Below are 24577 nucleotides of genomic sequence, written 5' to 3'. Positions count from 1 at the left end.
AGCAGAGGATAATGGCAGAAGATGTCAGGGCTTCAGGGGATCTGAGAGAACATATCGAGGGCAAAACTAAGATGCATGGCCTCACAGAAATTCTAACCAAAGCATCAGTCCAAATGAACAGGGCAGAAAGGCAGAAGGCAGGTAGAAGTACAGACCAAAGGCTTGACCCAGACCAGGGCAGGAGGCTTGGAAGCAGAGGGGAGGGAATGATGTCTCAGAAGAGTCCCTAAGCAAAGGGACTCATCCTAGGAGCCTTCTCCAGGCTGCCTGTAACCTCCAGCCTGTGTGGGGAGGTGAGTCATTTTGTGCTATTGAAATAATCCTATGATGAATGAGCTCAATAGATCTGTGGGCCAGCCTGGTCATCTATCTTCTACTATAGGCAATCATGTGGCAGGGCCGGGGAAGGGGGGGTGCCTGGGGTAAAAGCACAGGCTTTGGATTTAGGTCACTTGTTAGCTATGGTAACTCAGACCAGTCACTTAAGTTTTCTATACCTTAGCTTTTGTATCTATAAAATAGGAATACTATCAGTCAGATGCTAAGGATGAGCCCAAGTAGGAAAATGGCCAGTGGGCTATGTCAAGGGCCAGCATGACTCCCCCCTCATTGGTTGGTGAATGCCATGGTCAGAACAGCAAGCAGAAGTCTGACCCTAGCCCTCTCTTCCTCGACAATCCTAAAGCTCCTTGGACCACCTCCCCACCCCCAACCACCAAATCTCTGTTCTCTCCTGTTAAAAGGGCTCAGTCTTGCAGTGTCCCCCAAGCTTACCTCTCATGAGCTACCATGAGCTCTTTCCATGAAAAAGTCTCTAGGGTAGCTTAAAGGCCACAGTCATCACCTGCCACCAAGCTTTCCCTATCCCTGTCTTTACCCTTTGCCCTCTAAATAAGGAAGCCAGCAGCACTGCCAGGCCAAGAACTTTTGCCCAGTTTGGGTTCTGGGTGGCCTCTTGCCTTCCTCTTCCCCTGGGCCCCCAGCCAAATCCTCCCTCCCTCAGAGATGCTCCCTGCTCACTTCATTCCTGCCTCATAGCTGGAATGACAGTGGCTCCCAGAATCCCTGGGGTGGGGAGGGTGATGGGGGTCTGGGGAGGCAGCCAGGCCCAGGAGCAGGTTAATGTTACAGCCCTGGATAAGTGAGCTGGTCCAGTTGACGTCAGGGTGATGATGGGTGGAGGGGAGGGCCAGGCTGCTGAACTATAAAGATAGGTCAAATCAAATATAATCAACTCGAGACGGAGCAAGCGGACGAGCTAGACACCGTCCCCAAGCCATGGTCCCTACCAGCCACGGCTCAGCCTGGGTCCCTCTGCTCCTAACCCGAGTGCCCAAAGCAGGCTTTGGTTTCATGTCAGCAGCCTTCATCTGCCTTCCAAAAATAAGCCCCTGCCGCCATGCTGAGGGGAGAAAAACAAGAAGGGCGGTATTTTTAGGGCCATTAATTCTGACCACGTGCCTGAGAGGCAAGGTGGATGGCCCTGGGACAGAGGCTGTTCATCACTATGTTCCGGGGAGCAGGACGTCTTCAGGGCACGCTGTGGGGTCTCGTCTTCCTAGGCGTCCTAGTGGGCATGGTGGTGCCCTCACCTGCAGGCACCCGCGCCAACAGCACGCTGCTGGACTCCAGGGGCTGGGGCACCCTGCTGTCAAGGTCTCGAGCTGGGCTAGCTGGAGAGATTGCTGGGGTGAATTGGGAGAGTGGCTATTTGGTGGGGATCAAGCGGCAGAGGAGGCTCTACTGCAACGTGGGCATCGGCTTTCACCTCCAGGTGCCCCCCGACGGCCGGATCAGCGGGACCCACGAGGAGAACCCCTACAGTGAGTGCCAGCTGCAGCAGTTGGGAAGCTGGGGGCTTGGGCTCAAGCAGGGCTAAAAGATGATGGGGACTTGCTCTGGTGCATGGGGTCCTATTATAAAGGGGAGAGAAGTGCTATTCCCTACTTGGATGCTCATAAGCATGGCCACCTCCCCCAGACTCACTTGGACCGTGCCTAGTTGCAGGTTTACTACGCTGAGGTCCAAGCATTCTGGTGTCCTTTGCCATCACCCCACAGAGCCCCGGTGGCACTAATTACTTCAGCATTACAGGCACGTCTGTGGCCATTTAAGACCACCGGAACCATCAGCCGGGAAGCCATAAGGCAAGGGTGGTGAGAGTAAGTGAAGGGACTAGGACCAGATTAGACCCAAGCTGATTTTTACTTAGCCTCCCTCTTTGAGAAGGAAAGGCAAGTGATTTGCAAAATTTCCTGTTGAAGCACATCTTTCTTTTTTATTCCAACCTGCCCTCTCTGTCCCCAGGCTCCTTGTCCTACAAGTTGATGGGTTGCTGCATAGATAGACTCCCCCATCCAAGAGGGGACAGGGGCTGCAGGATCCAGGCAAGCCATCAGCTTCCGTGTGGCTGCAATGTTTGCAAGTTCAGATAAGCTGAGATTTGTTGAAACATGCGGAGTATCTACTTTATTAAAAAACTAATCAACATTCATTTTTCTACCCCAGGCAAAGACCTCATGTGGTTAAGTCAGTGAAAGCTAATCTGTAGCTATGCTGTAAGCTTTGGCTCTGGTGTCAGAACCCCCCCTTGCGGAACTGGATCTTTGACAGTATGGTGGCAGGACTGGCCGAGTCCAAAGTGAGATCAGGGATAGAGGTGATAAGGGTCTGGCTTTCTAGGAGCAGGGGACGGGCTTAGATGCCCTTGTGGCGTCATCTCTAGATTGATGTCCCACTCTGCTCTGCACAAGCCTTGGGTAACGTGCCCCCCCCATTTCTTTGTCAGGCCTGCTGGAGATTTCCACAGTGGAGCGGGGTGTGGTGAGTCTCTTTGGAGTGAAAAGTGCCCTCTTCGTTGCCATGAACAGTAAAGGGAGATTATACACAACGGTGAGTCCGTTGGGCCGGGGGAGCTCCAGGTTGTGTGAGGGCTGCCGCTTGCACAGTTGAAGAAAATACTATAAAAGCTTGAGTAGAGAAGTGCATATCTGTCTAGAACAGGAAGTGCCCGTGCCAGTAACAGGCCTGGAAGTTCACGCTTTGCTTGCTTCACAGTTAATTTGCTTCTGCTCTGGACCATGTTTTTCCTGACCCTTCCGTCCTTTGTAATTAAATAGGAATCATAGCTCAGGAGGCTACTGGTTCTGCAGGAGACCTGGACCCTGGCATAAAGTTGTCATCCAGGCTTATGGTCGGGTTTGATCCCCTGAACTGGAGAGGCCCAGAGAAGCAAGCCTGTCTTTCAGCTTGGGGTGCTGTTCCCTATGACCCCACCCCACCCCAAGAGGTACCGCCTAGAGTGCAGCATACCTTCATCAGGGTGTTGAAATTTGACATTAAGGTTTTGAGTCCTCTGACCCCTGATCCCAGAGGCTGGAGGAGCATCCTCCTAATCCACCCTCTGGGCTGACACCCCACCTCGAGTGCCCTCCCCCTCACAGATCACCCCTGGGAGGGTGAATACGAGCCCTTTGGTTAACCTAGCCAACTTTTAAGCATATTTACCAAAATCTCTGCTCTCTTTGACCCTCTCTGTCCTGGGGCTCTCCCCCTATGATTCAGCTTATTCCAAAATATGGGCTGGGAAAACATCCCTATGAAGTTGAAGAAACTGGGAGTTCTTTTGAGAGAAATAAGAAGGCTAAAAAGGTAGATCTCTGAGCAATTGTCAAGGAATACTAGAGTTATTTATGGGAAGGGCGTGGAGTGCTGTTCTACCTCTCCTTGGAGACAGAGTGAGCATCAGGAAGTGAGCAGAGAGATCTGGGATGGGTGCCGGGCTCCGGGGAGGTTATCCCAAAGGGGGTGCTCAGGTGGCCTCTTCCCCCATAAGCTTTAGTGCTGCTACTAAGTCTGGGTTGGTTTGCATGGAGACAAGGCATGGATTAAAAGTGGGCGTCTGAAGTAAGAGGAATAGCTGGAGGGTAGGTGGTGCCAGGAGCCAGAACTCGGGCCCCAGTCTGTACACCAAGTGTACAGTAAAGTTTGCAAAGTCTGTAAACCTGCGGAGCCCAGAGGCAGGTCCACACACAGCCCTGACTGGATATGAGAACTTGGAAACCCCGTTGTCCTCTCTGTAAAGGGAGGATGAGGATCACACGCACCTCCCAGGGGGTGCGGGGGGGGGGGTAATGCTTGGAAAGCACTCCGCAGGGTGCCCGACAAACACTAGGTGCTCAATATGGGTTGGCTATTATATTAGCTAAGGAGGCGAGGCACCCTGCCATGAGGTTCTGCACCCCTCTTTCCTAGAGGTGAGGCATGTAAGAGGACCTTCTGCATCCACGGCATCTTGGTAACCTGTTCAAAGTAAAGATTTCAGGGACCTGCATCAGAGATGCTTATTCAGCAGGGCTGGGATGGGGGCCTAAAACTCGGTTTGTTTTTTGTTTTTGAACCTTCTCTGGTGTTTCTGAGGCACAGGTAGGCACGGAGACCACCAGGCTACATGGCCTTGGGAGGGTTGGGCAGTTGAAACCCAGCATGAGGCTTGGAATTCCCGGACACCCTTTTTCTCAGACACCAGTCTGCACAAAGGTGATGGAGAAGAGGGGAGGCCACCTGGGACCAGTGTAGGTTTGGGTGCAGCAGGGCCCCTTCCTGTGGAGTCAGTCATCCCAAAAAGCCCCTTCTGACCAGCCTGCACAGTACCTGGGACCCCACTGATTGGAGAGCCCGGAACAGGGGTTGTTGGCTGTGACTCTGTCTGCAAGGGACCACTTAGCAGGTAGAGCTCCGGGAAGGAAGCCTAGATGACAGAAACCCTTCTATAGTATTGCTTTCTCCTTACCCAGAAGGATCTTCAACTCTGAGGCAGGGAAAGGGCATAAATACAGGAACATTGATCCACTTCCCACTTGAAATGTGTGGCCCTGGTAAGAGAACCTATATGAGATTCCAAACTCAGAGCTTTAATCACCATCAGAGAAAGCACTACAGGGGAGCCTGGGTGGCTTAGTCGGTTAAGTGTCCAACTCTCGATCTCAGCTCAGGTCTTGATCTCAGGGTCGTGAGTTCAAGCCCCGCACTGAAAAAAAGAGAAAAGGAAAGGAAAGAAAGAAAACATTTAGAAAGCACTGCAAAAGGGTAAAGCATTGAGTAGCGAAAGGGAAGGAGCCACCCCTGAAGTGTGGGCTGACTCTTGATGTAGGAGACACCCCTGGTCCCGCCCCCAGGGCCCATTACTTCAAAAGAGGTCAAGTGGGCCCATGAGAGGGAGGGTTCACTAAATGAACAAGTCCAGGGGAAGAGGGGGGTCTGTCCTGAGGAAAGACCTGTTCACTACGCACACTCCACCCTCCCTTTCCATACACTAGAAGCATTATGTCCAGGAGCACCTTGTCTGAGATGGGAGCTTGTCCTCCTTGGAGCCCAGGGCCAGGGTACCGAGAGTGGGGCTGGAGGAGGGTGTCTGGCTGAACTGTGCCCCAAGCTTGGACACTGATGCTTTGTGTGGCTGTGCACCAGATTCTGCTGAACCACCTCTACCCCCTCCTGCTGCCCCTCAGGGGCCTGTTATCACAGTCTAAAAAAACAATTGCCAACTGATCCCCGGAGCCAGGAAGACTCCCGCTGGGTGATGATTTCATTCACACTATTTCCCTTAAGCCCCTAGAGCTGCCTCATCTCCCTCGGCTCAGCTGCTACAGCCTGCAGCTAAATGAGATTTCTCATGGAGGGGGAGGGGACCCATGCTGGGGCTTGGGACAGGGGACAGCTCATGGTCAGATAATAAGAACCCAGAAAAGCCACCCAGGAAAAGTGGCCTCCTACATGTCTCACCTCCAGGAAAGAGGGGTGCAGAGCCTCATGGCAGGATGCCCCTCCCCGGCTTAGACAATATAAATAGCCACCCCATATTGAGCACCTACTGTTTGTCAGGCACCCTGTGGAGTGCTTTCAAAGCATTACCCCCAGCATCCCTGGGAGGTGCGTGTGATCTTTATCCTCCCTTTACAGACGGGACATGGGGTCTTTAAGTTAGCACAATCACAGCTGTGTGCAGACCTGCCTCAGGGTTCTGCAGGTAATACACAGAAAGCCCACAGGGGGAGCACCTGGGCTGTAGACTGGGACCCGAGTTCTAGCCTCTGCCCCACCTACCCTCCACTACTCTCTCATCTGGGGCAAAATCACTGACCTTCTCTGGGCCTGGACCTCTGCTTCCTGGGTGTAGCCAGAGGCAGAAATCAGTGAATTCCAATCTCCTTCATCGTTTTAACAGTAAAATTGAAAAAAATCAAGGATCTCCACCTGACAATGTTCTATGAGAATCCTTTGGCCAAGAAAAATGTATACTGACAAGCTAGTAGGAATTGAGTTATGCTTTGAAGTGATTTTAGTTTTACTCATAGTAACTGTGTCTACATCCTTTTCATCAATAGTAATATGACAAGGTGCAAAACACAGTATTTGTTCCATCCATCAAGGCCTTTGAATATTCTCTCAGGCATTACTTTGGGAGAGGGGAGGACCAAGCCATGCCCTCACTCAGCAGCAAAGCTCAGAGAACAGATTCCTGAGGAGACATGTTAGCTCCGAGGGGAAGGACGGGGGTCGGGGGTGGGGGGTGGAACGAGAGCCCTGCAGACAACTCTCCCCAACTCACTGCCTGCCTGCTACAAAGAGCTACACCCGAATGAGAAGAATGATATGCCTGCTGAAAACCTTTTCAAACACTCTAAATTGACAATGCAATTGTGTATTAGGAAAGGGAGTTGCAATAGACAGACCTCTTCAGAGCTGGAAGTTGTTATTTCTCCATTTCAGCTAAGGACAGAAAAAGTAGTCCGGGGCTACAGAAAGAAGGGTCTTAGGAAAAAGAGCACCCCCGCTTTTTTTTCTCATGTCCCACCTCCTTAAATATCTCCTCCCCCCGCCCTTCTTGTGCACACTCACAACCAGGAGTAATAGGGGCAGGTGGCCAAGGGCAGCCCTGGGAGGAAGAACTTTATAAAGACAAGCATCCACCCCCAGCAGTCCGGGTGACTTAGCTCTGCCTGAAGACAAGAGGATGGATGTCTCATCCACCCCAGGCTATAAGGGGCATTTCCGTCAGAGGTGACACACTGAACCAGCCCTCTGCAAAACCCCCTTTCCAAAATGTCATTCTCCATGGTAAGAGCTGATTGTTTTGGAGTTTGGTTCCACATAAGTCTGATTAGACCTACATGGAATTTAAGACGTTGTCACGCTGGGGTCTGAGGCCCGGCCGGCCCAGGAAATGTGATCTGGTGGAATTATTTTCATTTGTTCAAGTAATAATATATGGTAGCTGCTTTTATTAACACAGCATTCACTTGGCACGAGTGCTTTTCTCACCAGGTCCAAGCAGCCAGCACTCCGGGGCCATGAGAACTGGGCTCAGGATGCGGGAGACATAGTTTAAGGGGCTGGGTCTGGATTCCAGGTTGGGCATCAGTCTGGGCAGCAGGAAAATCCCATTGGCCTGAAGCATTGGCTGCGTCAAAGAGTTCAGGGAAACAGTCTTGGCCTCTGGCCACCTGAACCCTAAGGACGAGGCAGAGGGCTGCAGAAAGGGACGGGCAAGGGAAAGAGGGGGCTCTGAAAGCAAACTTCATCCACTTGTCTTGTTTCACTTTAGATTTGTACACAGTTCTGGTGAAGGCCGGGAATATGAGCAAGGGTAGAGAAAAAGAAACAAATGGAAAGAAAGGAAAGTAGGAAAACATTTTTTAGAAGAGAGGGAATTGGAATAATCAAAATGGGATGAGCAGAGAACAAAGCACAGTGCGTACAACCACCACTGCGCAAATTTAAACAACGTTTCAGGAGCCCCAGATGCTAGGAAATGCTGGATTCTTAAACTGGACACATTCTAGAATGGAGGATATGGGCAGATGCCCTCGGAGTTCTTGCCTGAATCACTCAGTTCGTCTCCCTTCCCTTCTTCTCCTCCCTCTCCCCCGCACACTGGCACCAGGGTTTGATTTCCTCTCTAGAGTTTGCAAACCACACTCGAAACCTGTCCCGTAAGCACTGTCCAGATCAGAAGTGAATTCTTCTGGAAACTGATGGCAGGTTACTCTCCAGGGACGTATAAGTTAGACCAGAGGGGAAAACGGTGGTAGGGGCTGGACAGGACAAGGGGGGAACCACCAGTTTCTGATGTAAATGTTTCCTTGCTCCATTTCCTGGCCCATCTTGTATCCTGAACTCCTTTCCTGCTTTAAATAATCTGCTTACATGATTAGGTAATATGTGAACACAGTATAAGGGGTGGGGAGAAAGGTGCAAAAGAATATGCCATGGAAATTTAGTCCCCTTCTCATTGTCATCTTGAAACTGCTAGTATCTGCCTCCCCAGAGAAAGATAGTACCGGTCCGTGTGTGTTGCTCCAGGAAGAACCTGTGTCCCTGTGAGTGTGCCCTCGCTGTTATCTTATAAAGTCACACAAATAAGAGCACACTACACACCGTTTTGAAGCTTGCCTCTTCACTTACCAATATGTCTTTGAAACCATTTCAAGTCCGTGCACATGGAGGTTCCGTATTTGTTCATGACTTATTCAATTATGTGAATCTGTTGGAACTGAATTAACTGCTTCTCTCCTAATAGACAATTCATTGTTTTTAGTCTTTTACTATTAAAGATAATGTTGCAGTGAGTAACTCTTGTACATGTGTGGGAGTGTGCCAGTAAGATAAATTCCTAGAAACAGAATTATTAGTCCTTTTTTATTCTAGTAGATATTGTCAAATTGCTCTGTATAGAGCTTATAACAATATATACACTCACAGATGTTAAATGAGAATTCCTAGTCTTCATGCCCTCACCAAAGAAAGAATATCATCAATGGGCACCTGGGCGGCTCGGTTGGTTAAACATTGGGGCTCTTGATTTTGCCTTGGGTCATGGTCTCAGGGTCGTGAGATGGAGCCCTGAATTAGGCTCCAAGCTTAGCACACAGCCTGCTTGATATTCTCTCTCTCTCTCTCTCTGCCCCTCCCCCCCCGCTCACATGTTTTCTCTCTCTCTCTTAAAAAAAAAATTATCAAACATCTGACTTTTTTTAATCAAACAATTAAAAATGTTATTTCACCATTATGACTTAGATTCCTCTTATTAGGTACATTTTCTCATGTTCAAATGTTAATTGTATTTCCTTTTCTGTGAACGGTCTGTTCATAAACACTGTCCATTTCTCAGTTAAGGGTTCTGAATATAATAACAAAATGTGCTCTCTGACACATATACATTGCAACTATTTTTTTTATTTTATTGTTTTTATTACTATTATTTTTTTAAGTAAGCTCACACCCAGCATGAAGCCCAACATGGGGCTTGAACTCATGACCCTGAGATCAAGACCTGAACTAGACCTGGACACTCAACTGTCTGAACCACCCAGGTGCCCCAACATTGCAATTATTTTTTTTATTTATGCAACTATTTTTTAACTGAGTTTGCTATTTATATTTTTGTTTTAAGGCAGTTTTTTTTTCCAGGCAGAAGTCAAATTTATTGGTTTTGCTTTTTTTATGGTGTCTAGTTTTTTGTGTCCTGCTCAAAAAGATCTTCCCAACTCAAGATTATTTAAACAATTTCTTTTCTGGACTTTTAAGACTCTCTTTTTCACATTTAAATCTTTGCTACTTGTAGAATTTATTGTAATGTAAGGAATGAAATAAGAAATCAAACTCTATTACTATTATTATTATTATTAGATATTATCCAGTTGTTCCAACACCATGTTTTCTCTAGTGATTTGAAATGCTACTTTTATTTTATGTTAATTTCAGATCCATTTTTATTTTATATTGACATATATTTGGATCTACTTCTGGACTCTGTATTTTGTTCATCGATCTGCACCAGATCTTTTTTTTTTTCCTAAGAAAGAGAGAGAGAACACATGATGCACATGTGTGCGTGGGTAGAGGTTTGGTGGCAGAAGGAAGGAGAGAGAACCCCAAGCGGGCTCCATGCTCAGCGTGGAGCCCCACGTGGGGCTCGATCCCAGGACCCTGGGATCATGACCTGAGCCAAAATCAACAGTCCAACGCTTAACCGACTGAGCCACCCAGGTGCCCTTGCACCAGACTTTTAATCGGTGTAGTTTTATTTCTCAGTTAAATTTACAATCAATCCTGAGTGTGCTTTCTCCTAGTGTTGTTGCTCCAGAGCTTTGCTCACTGACAATCTTAGCTCCCATGGCTGACTCTTCACCCCATGCACACGTGAAGAAACCATGGTCCAGAGAGACCCCAAAGAGCAGTGCCAGAGCATCAGCCTCTCTGTATCCTAGTTCTGTGCTCTTCTCATACAAGTTCAAGGTCTCTGAGTCATTCAGTCAATAATTGCAGAGCTTAAAAGCGAACACGTCCACAGCAGGTTTTGCAGGAATGGCGATCCAGGGTAAGACAGTCTCTCAGGGCTTTTAATGTAAAGTAGTTAATGATAGAGAATTATAGTATTGACAATATTTTTTATTTTACTATGTGCCAGATATTATACCAACGATTTTCTGTATGTTATTTCAATTAATGCTCACTCCAATTCTATGACATAGTTATTCTTACTGCCCCCCCACTTTACAGATGAGAGAACTGAGGTTAAATCAAAGGAGAGAAGGTTAAATCACTTGCCCAAGTTCACAGAGCTAAGTAAGAGGTGAATCATCATCGATGTAACCTCAAAGCTAGTGCACACATATGCTCTGTACCTACTTTGATTAGTTTATTCTCTCTACCTTTGGGATATTCCTTCCACAAATACTGAGCATTCATAAAAAGGCTAGCTTGTGAAAATGCAAGCTCCCTAGTGTGGCACTAGGAAGCCAGCTGGTGTGGCTGGCTAAAGCTTTCACATTCATCTCAGGTAAATTAACACTTGTGCAAGTGTCTTATAAACAATAAATGGGGGGGTAGGGCTGAGTGGGGAAAGGAGGAAGGGATAAAGGGCAAGAAGAGAGTGTGCTGTTCCCTCTTTACACTGCACTGCCCCTTGCTCACTCTCAGGCTGCATCGAAAGCGCAAGTTAAGGGGGGAGGAGGGCTATCCACCTGTCTTGCTGTTGTTCCTGTTAAGTCATCAACCATTCAGCATCACGTACCTGACAAGACACAACCCTTGTCTTGGGCAACTTGGAGTCTATTGGGAAAGAAGAAGGTGTCCCTGGGGATCACACACTCTTGTACGTGCTGTGGGAGTTTGGGAGCCCAGTGAGCTAGCTCATCACCCTCCATTCCTAACAGGAAGAGGCTCTGGTCCATCCCCCGCGTCCGGCCAGCCCAGGGTGCTCATAGTACGATTCCTTCAGAGAAGGTCAGACGACACCTCTGGCAGAGCCAGCCAGCCATTGAGTGGGCTTTTTATAGCCAATGGCCTCAGTCAGCAGGAAGGAGTCAGAAATTACATCCCACCTCTCTCTTTTTGTTTCATTCTGTATTTCTTTTGAGACTGGATCCCAGATATCCTGGCTCTCACCTTGCTCTCTCTTCCTCTAGACCCCACAGAGCCGCTCCCTGTCCAAAGCACAGAAACCTCCCCAGCCTCCCTCAGCAGTGGCCCCAAAAGCCTGGGGAGGAAGGGCCCTCTTTTCTAGGAATAAAGGAGGACATGGGTGAGGTAGCGGGAATGAACTTGTTGATGTGTGACAGGAAGTTCAGTATTCATTTTCTGAACAGATGGTCCACACGCGCTTCTCTACCAAATTAGCACTGAAGGGGCTGATTTATCACTGGCCCCAGACTCCACGGCACCACCTGCCACAGAGGGAACCAGGTTCTCTTCCCCATAAAAATGGCTGCTCCTCACCATCTCTGTTCCTGAACTTCCCTGGAGAGCTGTGAATGTCTAGGAGGCACCGGGCATCTTCTGAGCTCAAAGTCAAAACCAAGAATAAACCTCTTTAAGGGGTAGAAAACCTAGAGCATAAACTGGGAAAGACAGAGTGAGGGGACACCCATGAAAAGAAGAAAGGGTTAACATAGTCAACAGACAGCACTGGAAAGGACAAAGAGTCATCTGTCCCCAACCTTCTGCTAACTGCTCCTCATCTGCACCCGCAGCACACAGCTTGCATGAAAGGGAACAAAGGCTGAAAGGGAGGAGCCTGCCCAAGGTCACACAACTAGGACGCAGAGAAGCCACTAAGTGGAGCCGGGCTCCCAATCCTGCTCCACTAGACCACCTCTCACAGTGGACTTGAGGAAACAGTCTATTGTATCCTTTTCTGAAGGGAATAAATTATCAGCTAGGTGCTTAGTGGAGAGCGCCCTGAACTGAAAGTCAGGAGACCCACGCCATGTGACACAGACCATCTATCCATGTCCCTGAACCTTGATTTCATCCTAAAGGAGGGAATGTGAGAAGGGTCCAACAGAGCTCAGAAGTCTCTTCCTTTCTGACCTTCCATGACTCGGTTCACCTAGGATGGCTCAGATTCCCTGCTGGTTGTCTTACAGAGGGGAGGTGAGGTGCACCCAGTAGGGGGCCTGTTACACCTCATTTATAATTGAGCCTCTGTTGTTTGTCCATTTCTTTGACAGCCCAGCTTCCAAGAGGAATGCAAGTTCAGAGAAACCCTTCTGCCCAACAATTACAATGCCTATGAGTCAGACCTGTATCGAGGGACCTACATCGCACTGAGCAAATACGGACGGGTAAAGCGGGGCAGCAAGGTGTCCCCAATCATGACTGTCACTCACTTCCTTCCCAGGATATAAGGACCCTGAAAGGAGGCTTGCAGATCGAAAGCAACATCTTTTGTATTGGAATTTTGCACAAATGAACAATTCCCCTTGCCCCCCATGACTCCTGAGTCAGGCTTCTCCTGTGCTTGGGGAGAAGGCACACCAGACCCTATGGTATATAACTAACCCAAGAGAGGGGTTGCAACCAACATCCTAGAATGGCAATGGATACATGCTCTGACCTCAACTGAGGAGAGAAGGTACATGTGGCATATGACCATGTGCACAGGGAAAGGTCAGGGTGGCGGTATGTGTGTGTGCTGATGTATACCTATACATCCTTGTGTAGGTGGTCTGAGCGAAGGCATTGCAGAGCATCAGGTTTCTTTCTCCGGTATCACTGCAGCAGGAATCTGCCTGCAAGAGTATCATTTGTCAGACCAGCAGGATTGATGTGTACTCCCATTCTGCCTCTTTCCAATCATCCTTCCGTTCAGAAGCGACTTGAGTGCACGCATGGCTTGCACAGGCAGTGGGAGCAGCTGTCTTCTAAGCATAGAGGGCAGGGTGGGAGGCAGTAGGGTTTGTCTGCAAACCAGAAAGTTTGCACAGGCTCCAAACTTCCTGCCTATGGGGGCTCCGGGGACATTGGGCTGCCCTGTCAGGGGAGTTGGGGGAGAAGGGATCCTCTTCTTGAAGAAATGGGGTACAGCTGTATCTCGGGCAGTTGGGGAAGGCCTGCTGGAAGCAGCCGAAGGGACTGGATGTTCTATGGAGTGCCATTCGGCCTGGAGGATTCAGTGCTATGTGCGACTCCAAGAACAAGCCGGGCCAGGCTCCCTGCCCATAACTTTTCCTCACTTTGAACTGGGTCTTATTTTAACCTCAGATGACAAGGATCCTAATAATGGCAACCTCTTTGGCAAGGGGTGAGGGGGTGCAAAATAGGGCTGAAGGAAGTAGAGAGGCTTTGGACTGCAGATGATAATTCCTCTCCAGCTACGTCCGGGAAACTCACCCAAGTCCTCATCTGATACTCTCACTTCCTTCTTGATCATCCTCATCTCACATACACACTGGTGCCTGGATGCAGTAGAATGGGCACCATGACCTCCAGACTTTGCCCCCTCTGGCCCCTCTACAGTAAGAGAAGAGTGATAATCCTGTGAAATCAAGCAGCCAAGCTGAAACAGCTCCTTGCTGTACAATGCCTTCTTGCCTCCTGTCCTTTGAGAGTATTTAAAGCAGAGGTTCCCCCAAGTGACTATAAATGTTGTCTGCTTGGAGCCTTCAGATTCCTGAACCATTGGAATGTTCCTAAATCTGAAACCAGAGAGAGCCATATCAGAGTGCAAATATTTTCGGCATACGTGAACCATCAAGTTACAAAATGACCTGACACCCTCTGCTACTCTCAGGGGCCCATGCCTGCAAGACAACCCCTCATCTGCTGCAAATACCTTCCTTCATCTTCGACATACCTCTCTATTTGCAGATGCAGCCATCTATAGATAGATCTGAGCTGAGCTACTGTGAGCTGCACATGGAGGTTGGCTACCCAATGGAGGCATCATACTGGCTATGGCCACCCAACGGAGACATCATACTGGCTACCTCTCTGTCGGGCACACATCAGGGAGGACATGTGCTGGATGAGGAGGGAAGTCCACACCAACGTGAGCAAAGATTGGGCAGACAGTAAGAACTCAGGAGCAAGAGTGGACATGACCAAGCCTTGGAAGAAACTGGAAGGAGCTGGGGTCTTGGGTCAAGTGGAAGGGGGAGAAAATTGGTCCATCTTGACCATTTGGAATATTTGAAGTACAGGTCTGCTTGGAGGCAGAGGACAAGGCTGATTATCTTGTCCAGAGTAATTTACTGGTCTCTTTGACAGGGTACATCAGAAACTGATGCATTCAGAACCTGAGGCACGTATCCGTACCCAATGGAAGGTGCCAGGAGTGCAGAAAGGCTGGGAGGATGGATGGACAGTGATCTGGTAGGGAGGAAAGTTTTAGGTCCCAAAGCATTAGTTCCTTTCTTCCTCAATCTGAGCCAACTTGGCATGAGAGGGGACACATTTCTAAAGAGAGTCTCAAGGCCTCAGACTGCTAGACCTTTCCTGCATCTCTGTGGAGGCTCATAAAAGTGCTCAAACACTGACAAGGGGTCCCCCCAAATGTCCACTTCCATATCTCATGCTAAGAGTGAGAAGGAGAAGCTATGATGCGCCTAGGACCAGGCAGGCTTGCTATGCAGTCACTATGCCAAGGCACCAGCACACCCATTGCCTATGACTGGAATCAGTTCCTAGCAGCAGGGCATCTTTTCTAACTGGTACCAGGACCTATGCTGTACCAGTTGTTGAACGTTCTGAATATATTACTGGATGTGGTGATGCATTGTTGACTCTTTAAAATGCTTCCTATCCAGAGGAGTTCTCTCCCAAGAGCTTTCTCTTTGACCTGTAAGTGGCTTAGGCTTATGACAAGTCACTCTCCAACCACAGAAGTGGGTTAAGGGGCAGGAACAGAAGACGATCAGCTACTTCTGCTGCTACTGTGTCTGTACACAGGGGTTCAGAGTTGTCTCCTGTCTGATCACCATGTCTACTGAGTTCTGGACTGAGCTTTCAGCCCTGTTGAGGCTGCAGCAGACATTGCATAGGCAGGGGAAAGAACAATCCTCAACTTCCTGCTGTCATGTACTACGAACAACTTGGGTCCTCTCTCCTGCAGATCCTGAGCTGTGACCCTGGTTTATAGATTTTTGTAGTCATTGGCTTCTCTCCTATCCTGAACCTTCTCTGGAGTAAACTTGGGGCTCCAAGAACCCAGATGCTGCCTTATTCCTTCTTCAAGAGCAAACAATAAAAATGAGAGCAACATATGAGCACATCCTTGGAGATGAACTTCTCAGCTGGGGAGAGGTGAGCTCAGAAACCATAGGGGACCTCCAGGCCCCCTGTAGAACCTGCACTCTCCTAAGGACAATGGGTGGACCTCAGAGGAAACCAGAAAACCCCAACTGCCCCATTGAAGCTTTTGATTGTGTTCACTCCATCATTTGCTGCCTTCTAACACTCCTACCTTTCCCACTTGCCTGCACTTTTGAACCTCCTTTGGAAGGCAGAGTATAATGTTGTAATTAATATCTTACCATTATCCTTCATAGCCTTCCCCCTCTGCCGCCATGTCCCACAACATGTCCAGGGCACGCACTCTAAGCCCCTGGCCAGGGCCATTCTATGGCTCAGGAAAGAGAGTATTTTCTCCTGTCTTCTGATCCAGGCTACAAACCTCTCTCCTTTTTTAGACATATAGGATCTTCCCAGGCCAGTGACCCAGGCCAAAATTCTCTCCTGACCTAGTCCTATGCTGGGAAGCTTGGAATTCTTCTCATGATGGCACTGGACCCCTTTCTTGTCCTAGATGTCAGAGCCTCCAAGTTATCATTCTGTAGAATCCTAAGATAGAAAGATGTATAAAAGTCCACAAGCTGTAGTTCTCCTTCCTCCCAGCATTGTAGGTTTACTGCCCTTGCCCATTATGTGCCACGGCCACTGGTGCAAACATATCTGCCAAAAGTGGTTGCTGGCCCCTAAGACATGGGGATATTTTCTCTCCTGTCTATCCACTTCTGCTGCTTTTCATGTGGAAAGAAGCTAGAAAGCTCCTATAACTTTCTGTCCCCAAAGGCTCTGGGTCAGATGTCACTGAGGAAAGACTCTCTGCCCCTTGCCACTTTCGCGTCTAGGAAGTCGGTCTCTCAAATCTGCCTCCCACCCCTCCACTAGGCCTGGAATGGCTACTCATTCTGCTACCTCCCAGAATGTTTGAGACAAAGCCAGAAGAGTAGATAGAAATACTCCATTCTGTGCTTACACCTGAGTTCATGTTTCCTCTTCCCAGAATGGGAGGAGGGAGTGATTATGCCCAAAACAGATCCTGAATCTAGTCCATCATGCCGAGAGCCAACACAGAACCATGTTTGTATACCTCATTGAACTACCAAAATTCCAGCACTCAGACAGCTGTGTCCTCATGTGGTTTCCCCTTTCTATAAATCAATAAGTACCTCAGGCTGGGTCCCAGTGCAGAGCTGTCCTCAAGTTTGGGTCAAGTGAGTAGAAAAACTCAGAATTTGTTCAGTCATGTGCTTGTAAAATGTGATGCTTCTATTTTTTAATATGTATGTGCTATGCACAAACCATATCATGTTCCAGCAAAAAGTAAAAGGTCTTTTTATACGTTCCTCTAAACTGTTTGACTCCACCCCTCCTATTAAAACTCACAACGAATCTCTGGGTTGTGGCTGATTTTCACCTTGATTCTTTCTCATATGTCAAGGAGGAAGGCGAAGGGAAACAGAAAGCATTGATTCATGGTGCTGTCCATATTATAGATTCATGGTGCTGTGGATTATTGAGGCAGGGAGAAATCATGTGAGTCACTTCGTCCAACCACCATATTTTATAAATGGAGAATTCAGCCCCAAAGAGGAAGGAAGCACCATAGACCATAGTGAGGCAGCAGCCCTCTTCTTCTTCTGCCTTAGTTAAAGCAAGATATCCACATTTCCGTGACTATACCATTTACTGATTCACTTATTCACCCATCAAGAAATAGTTATTGAGCACCCTATCTCTGTGCTGCATTAGGTGGAGTTTTGGGATATGTGAGTGAATGAGATAGACGCACACAACTTGCGTTAAACTTGCATTTTACAAACTTGCATTTAAAAAAAAAAAAACTCTCAAAAACTTGCATTAAAAAAAAAAATCACCCAAGAGTATGTTAAAAGGCAGATTCCCTAGCCATACTTGCAGAGATACTGATCCAGAGGCCTGGATGGGGCTTGGGAGTCTACCTTTGTAACACACACCCCAGGTGATTCTGACATTGAGAAGCCCTAGTCTAGTAGAATGACTGGAATTATAGAATATTTGAGTTAAGAGAGACTGTATAAATTATAAAAAATCTTTTCATAGGTTAAAAGAAAAAGACCAGGAGCTTAAGTTTCTCACCCAGGATCACAAAGCCAGACGAGAACCCATGACTCCCAAGCTTATTCTCTCATGTTCCAGGTACCCCTTCCTGCACCGCCCCCATCATCACACCTGTAATCTCCTGACCATGTTCCTCATCATGCCACTCCCTCCCATATCCCTCTTCTATTTCTCATGTAGTCTCTGGAAGAGACTAAAATGTGCCTTCAGTTGAGCAATGCTGGGTTCTGAATAAATCCATGTACTCTTGGAAGAGCTGCCTGGTCCTGTGGCCTCTGCGCATCATTCTTATATTTATCTACACAATTAATATTTCTAAAGTCCTACTATGTGCCTTGGAATATCACTGAGAAAAATTATATGTGGGCTTATATACTGGCAAGGAAGACAGACATTAAACAAATAATCACAGCAAAATGTGATAAGTGGCATGAGAGACAAAGTCCAGGTGTACTATGGGGGCACAGAACAGGGTCCTGAGCTCATCTGGGTGGACAAGGGCATCCATCCCAGAGAAAGGTGAGCTTTGAGGGTTATCAGCCAGATTTGGGGTGGGTGGAGGGGAGAGAGGGCACAGCAGGTGTTTGGAGGTGCAGGTGGGAGCCCAGAGGAAGAACAAGACACCTTGGAGGACCTGAACCAGGGCCAGTGTGTCAGGTATACAGAGAGAGGGAGGGAGTGAGATGGAGCTCAATCCAGGACATTCATTAGGAACTGTATCATGGAGCACCTGGCAAGTATAAGGTGCTTGAATATTTTTTTATTTTTTGTATATAATTCACCCTTTTCAAATGTACAATTCAATGATTTTTAAGTTACCAAGTTGTGTAACCATCACCATACATCAGCTTTAGAACATTTTCATTACTCCACTTAGATTCTCTGTGCACATTTACTCTTAATCTCCACTTCACCATTTCCACTGCAGGCAACCATTAATTAATCTACTTTCTGTCTCCATAGTTTTGCCTTTTCTGGGTATTTCATGTAAAGAAATCACACAATATGTGGTTTCTTGTATTTGGCTTCTTTCACTAAGGAGCTTGAATTTTCATTTAAAAAAAGGTGAGGTCTGCCCTTGCTGATTTTAAGAAGTAACAGGACCAGAAAGGGGTTAGAAAGATGGTTGCAACTGTCATGTGTAGAGTGGCGTGGAGGAAGCAAACCCTCTGCAGGGAGGATGGCTGGAGGCTGTTGGAGTGCTCCAGGCTGAGGACATGGTGACAGAATAGAGTGGTGACAGCAGATGAAAAGAAGGCTGGTCATTTCACACAGCAGTCCTAACCCCAGGAAACTCTTCATAGGCTGAACCTCATTCTTCTAAAACATGGGAACCAGCCTCCACCATTTTCCGAGGTGAATCTCAAGAGATTTAATATTGTCTGTTTGATGAGCACTCTCATTCCTAGATGGACCAACCAAGAAGTTCCTCTGCTGGTATCTGTGTCCATCATCAAGGCCTTGAGGTCCAGGGCAATGGTTCTGAACATAGGCAAAGGGACGTTACAACTTCATTTTACAAATAATGCTCGACCAGGATCGCTGTTTCCTCTCCTTTCCTCAGGTTTTAAGAGAGAGTGCCAAAAATGCCAAGAAAAGCTAATACCAACTATTGAACTTTTGTTGTGAAAACAATATTCCGGGAGTACTCTGGAATTTTCCACACCCAGTCAAAACTTCTATACCATATTCTCCTCCTGTTTTATACAACAGGAAATGATGCTCAGAGTGAAAACTTCTAGGTCTGCAAAATCCTCAGTTGACAAATGTATTTATTAAGAAATAAATGCATATTTTAAAAAGATTTCAACATAAAACTGTGGGCACTCCTCTGAAAGAGTTTAAAGTTCGGTTTAAAAAAATCAGCCAACCAAAATATTCCACTCCTTGAGCATTCTTTCTAAGGTTGCCCTGAGAGGGAGAAGAGAGCCTATTCACGGTGGCCCTTTGGAAAGCTGAAGAGTCACTTGACTGGCCAGTTGTAGTGTTTATTATAAATATCAGTGATTAATCATTACTTATTTCTATAAGGAGCACTAGAGCCCTCCCATCTGGTTTGGTGGACCACTCTCCATCTAACAGGCCAGTATATGTCGCCATGAGACAAGGCTACTTGTGGTTCCAGGGGACCACAGGGGTGTTCTCCCTCTTGGAGAGGTGCACAGAGTGCCTATCTCAGTCAGTTCAGGCTGCCTTCACAGATACCACAGACTGGGGGATTAAACAACAGATACTTACCTTCTCACCATTCTGGAGTCTAGAAGTCCAAGATTAAGGATCAGCAAGGTCAGTTCTGCTGAGGCCTCTCCTTCTAGCCTGTAGACAGCCACCTTCTTTTTGTGTCCTCATGTGGCCTTTCCTCTGTGTGTGGACATGGAGAGAGAGAGCTCTCTGGTGTCTCTTCCTCTCTTTATAAGGACACCACTCCTATAGGATTCTGGTCTGCCCTTATGACCGCATTTAACTCGAATCACCTCCCTAAAAGGCTCTATCTCCAATTACACTCACATTAGGGATTAAGGCTCCCACACGTGAATTTTGGGGGTATGCAGACATTCAGCCTATAACAGTGCCCCACTGCCATCTGGGGAAGTCTGGCCTCAGACATGATGTCATTCTAACAACATTCCAGGAAGGAAATTGTCAGTCCATTTACCAGACTCCCAGGGGCTCTGTTATAATCACAAGTAGCCTTCTTGTGGGGGCCCTATTCTTTTGAGTAGGTGAGCTAGGCAGTTACCTCTAAGGTAATGGTTCATAACTGGGGATAATTTTGACATGTAAGGGGGACATGTAGGGGATGCTTGACAATATGAGGGGACAGTTTTGACTGTCACAACAGGGGGTACAGAGTGTGTAGAACTACTGACATTTCACGGGTCGTGGCCAGGGATGCTGCTGAACATCGGGCAACATACAGGACAGCCTCCTAACACAAAGAATGATCCAGTCCCAAATATCAATAGTGCCGAGGTTGAGAAACCTGCTCCGAAGTGTAGCACACCTCTCGTTTGTCCTGATATTCTTCTTTTTTTTTTCAATATTTTATTTATTTATTTGACAGAGAGAGAGACAGTGAGAGAGGGAACACAAGCAGGGGGAGTGGGAGAGGGAGAAGCAGGCTTCCCGCTGAGCAGGGAGCCCGATGCGGGGCTCGGTCCCAGGACCCTGGGATCATGACCCGAGCCGAAGGCAGACGCTTAACGACTGAGCCACCCAGGTGCCCCTGTCCTGATATTCTTAAATTAACCCTCATCAAAGACCCAGGTTAAGAAGGAAAGCCTGGAAGAGAAGCTTCGGATACCATTAACAACCCTTACACCAAGACCCAATCTCCAGGAGGTCCTTGTAAGATGTGATCAGGGGAGCATCCAGGTGGCTCAGTCGGTTAAGTGTCTGACTCTTGATTTTGGTTCAGGTCATGATCACAGGGTCATGGGATTGAGCCCCATGTCGGACTCCATGCTCAGCGTGGAGTCTGCTTGAGATTCTCTCCTTCTCCATCTGTCCCCTCCCCCAGCACATGTGTTCTCTCTCTCTCTCTCTGTCTCTCTATCTCTCTCAAATAAATAAATAAAATCTTTAGAAGGAGGAGGAGGAGAAGGAGAAGGAGGATGTGATCAGGGCAGTGGGTTTTCACGACTTGTCCAGAGAGTAGGGTTGGCAGATAGACACTGAGAAACCTTACACTTAGGGACCGGTTTGCATTTCTGCGTCAGCAGAGTGGCATGAGGGGCAGGTCACTAGGATCAAGGGGAAGGAACTCAACAGGCCCTTACTTTTCTTTCTCACCATTGTCCTGCATCCTCTCACACCTGGACCAGGGATCTACCTCCAGGCCCCAGCCTCATGACAGCCAAGCAGAACTTTTCTTCAGAACTTTAGCCATAAATTGTTTTTATGTATGTGATCCTAATTTCTTCATTTTTTTTCAAAGATCACAGCTGATTTTCATTTCCTCAAGGTTATACAATTAAAACCACATTCATGGTAAAAAAAAAATGTAGAAAACTCAGGAAATTAAAAAATTACTTCATCACTCATAATCTCACTCCCCAAAGACCACTGCTGTTAAGATTTTGTTGTATTCCCCTTCACCCTTTCGTATGTAAAACAAATGTAGTATGTGGGACACACACATTATGGGATGCTGCTGCAAACAATTTTATTTCTGTCTCTCCCTGGCCCTTTAAGTTTGCTCCATGGAGATAGCATCCTTGGAGAAAACTCAGGTACTCGCAAGGCTTTTCTGACCACTCGGGGCTAATACAAAGCCATAGGCATTTCAAGTTGCAAAAGCAACTTTTTTTTTCAAGTTTTCTTTTTCATTTAAGTTGCAAAACAGAGCCACAATTCAGAATTATAACACCAGAATAATCTGCACTTTGGTCTTCATTCAAAGGTAAGACTTCTTCCCCCCAACCCCAGCTGGGGCTGCTGCAGGTATGCAAGAAGGTATGGTCGTGGCCAGTTTCTTCTCACTTCCTTAGGCACCTCCTCAGAGACTTGCTAGCATTGTTAATGACCCTTTTGGGGTGCAGAAGGGAGGCCAGGAGGAGGAACGGCAAGATGAGCAGCAACATTCTCACCTGAGTGGCCCTATTATAAATTGGCTTTGTGTTCTCTGGGCCTGGTAAATACCTAAAACTCTCTCTCTCTCTCTCTCTCTCTCTCTCTCAAACTCTTTCTCAAGATCATTCACTCTCAATACCTGTCTCTTTCTCTCATTAGGGGCTGCTTTAGATTTTTCAGGGACCATCCATCTCTGGAAAATTCTTGCCTATAACATTCACGACCCAGGGAGTTCATCTTTTGCGGGGAGGAGTGGGGAATTTGCCTACTTCCTTTTCATCCCCTTAGAAGGCAAGCAATCCACCTGCAGCTTCTTTCTGCCATAATCCATTACTTATCTAGGAGGCTGTATTAAACAAGCTCTGAGTCATCCCCTCTCCCATATGTGACCCACACTCAGTCCTTGGGAAATACAGAGACAATCCTGGCCCCTATAAACTCCAGAGCAGAAGCAACCTGCCCTTCACCCTTACCACAAGAGCAGCACTGAACCCTCCTTTCTCCTGCCTTGGAGATTTTCCAGGCAGAATCATACAGCATCCATCGTGTCCCTCAACCTTGGGGACACATGTCCAGCCTTCTGTGGGATCTCACCAACTGGCTAAGGCAATCCAGGCCCTCCCAAAGAGTCCTCTAAAAAGTCTCCTCCTAAAAATCCAGTTCTCAAAACCTTATTTTCTGACCCTTGATATGGATGAATCCCACGAATTCTTGAGCCTATGGCCCCCCAATATTCTCTGGCCCTTCTCCATTCTTCTTCATCCAACTCTGCCTCATCCTTCTCCAGGGTCAGCTGTGGGTTCCTTCTGATCTCCAACAGGAAAATAACACATCTCAAAGTTTTTACGGTCTTCTGTTCATTTGTAATTGGGAACAACCAGCAAAACAACAATTATAAGTAAATTTAAAAATAAGTAACCCATAACTCTTGATTAAAAATATTTTAAATCCATAGACAACAATTAGGAGGGTGGAGGGAGAGAGGTAGCAAAATTTGGAGGAGAATAATAGGAAATAACACTAATTATGTTTTACCTCCTTACCGATCTAAATGTATGTTTCCCTTTATGGAATGTGTTATGTGTTTCTTGACATGTTAATAAAACTTTGGGAAACTAAAGATGTAATTATTTTATAAAGAAGAACAAAAAATATTCAGCAGAAAAAAGCCATTTCTTTATGTTTTCCAAATTGTTGAAAAAGTTGGAAAGTTAAAACTTCCAAAAATTTCTTCTTTTTCTGGTTTTCCTCCCACAGTTCACATTGTTGTTTACTTTTTTGGCTAAGCACATTTCAATTATCGTATACTTTGGTTCCTTTGTCTCTCGGGGTCTCTTACGCAGAACACCTGTCTCCCAGAAGGAAGTCAAGGCAACCATTATTAGGCCCTTTGGTACTGCCCCCTTGTGGTTGCTTTCTTAATAATGATTATTTCATCTCTAGATATCATCCCTTAGATGTTTAAGAAAGATCCACTGAGTGCCAGTTGTGAGATGAGACTTGGATGCTAATTTTAGAAATGAATGGATCATAGTTTTGCCTAGAAAGAGCTCATAGTCCTTAGTGGAGGACAATGACCTGCCCAGTTAATGTTCTAAGTCAGAATACTTAGGTGAAGTCGCGGAGGCAGAAGTGACTCACCAGAGTGGAAGCATGGGAAGACGTGTGGAGGAGGGGCCACTGGGGCTGGGGCTGCATGGATGAAAGGCACACGGAGAAAAAAGAGGGATATTCTAGGCTAAGAAGAGCCTGGGCACAGGCCCCTGTCAAGATATAAAACACAAGCTAAATTCAGCTTAGTGTGGGGCTAGAATATGGAGTTGGGAGGCAGATGGGGGCTGGGGTCAGATCTTGGATGTGCCATTCAAGAGCTGCACGATCTTAGGTGAGTTATTGAAGTCTCAGTTTCCTCCTCTATGGCGATGGGACAATAACAGTGCCTATCTCATACAGTCCTTGTCAAAATTAAATAGAATCATGTACATATAACACTTTGTACAGTGCTTAGCCTATGTCAGGGTTCAGTAAATGTTAGCTGTTAGAGGCAAGTAGTTAGGGTGCTTTGGAGTGTGGGTGGCATGGAAGGGTGTGGAGGGGAATGTAAGTTGGAACCAGATCTTGATTGCCAAGCCAAGGAGCTCAAAATTATCTTGTAGACAGTGGTTGTACCGCTGCAGGTTTTTACAAGGGAAGTGGTGTGATGAGATCCTATTTTAAGAGGAGACTTCTGGGACAAGGATAAAAGATTGGAAGCAAGGAAGTTACTAGTTCATTTATTAAACAAATACTTATTTAAAACCTACTCACTTTAAATAACCATGCTGGTACTTGTGAAGAT

General features: G+C 47.1%; 1 protein-coding gene across 1 annotated transcript; it reads left to right on the top strand.

Moving 5' to 3' along the window:
* Positions 1-1477: 1477 nt before the first annotated feature.
* FGF6 (fibroblast growth factor 6) lies at positions 1478-13256 on the top strand. Its single transcript, XM_036082118.2, has 3 exons — positions 1478-1823; positions 2789-2892; positions 12516-13256. Exons 1-3 carry the CDS (start codon positions 1478-1480, stop codon positions 12690-12692), a joined length of 627 nt encoding a protein of 208 aa, XP_035938011.1. The 3' UTR covers positions 12693-13256.
* Positions 13257-24577: the final 11321 nt, after the last annotated feature.

Source organism: Halichoerus grypus, chromosome 6 (genome assembly GCF_964656455.1).
Source record: "Halichoerus grypus chromosome 6, mHalGry1.hap1.1, whole genome shotgun sequence".
Classification (NCBI taxonomy): domain Eukaryota; kingdom Metazoa; phylum Chordata; class Mammalia; order Carnivora; family Phocidae; genus Halichoerus; species Halichoerus grypus.
The sequence above is the reverse complement of the archived record's forward strand: the minus strand, read 5'-3'. Positions and strand labels throughout refer to the sequence as shown.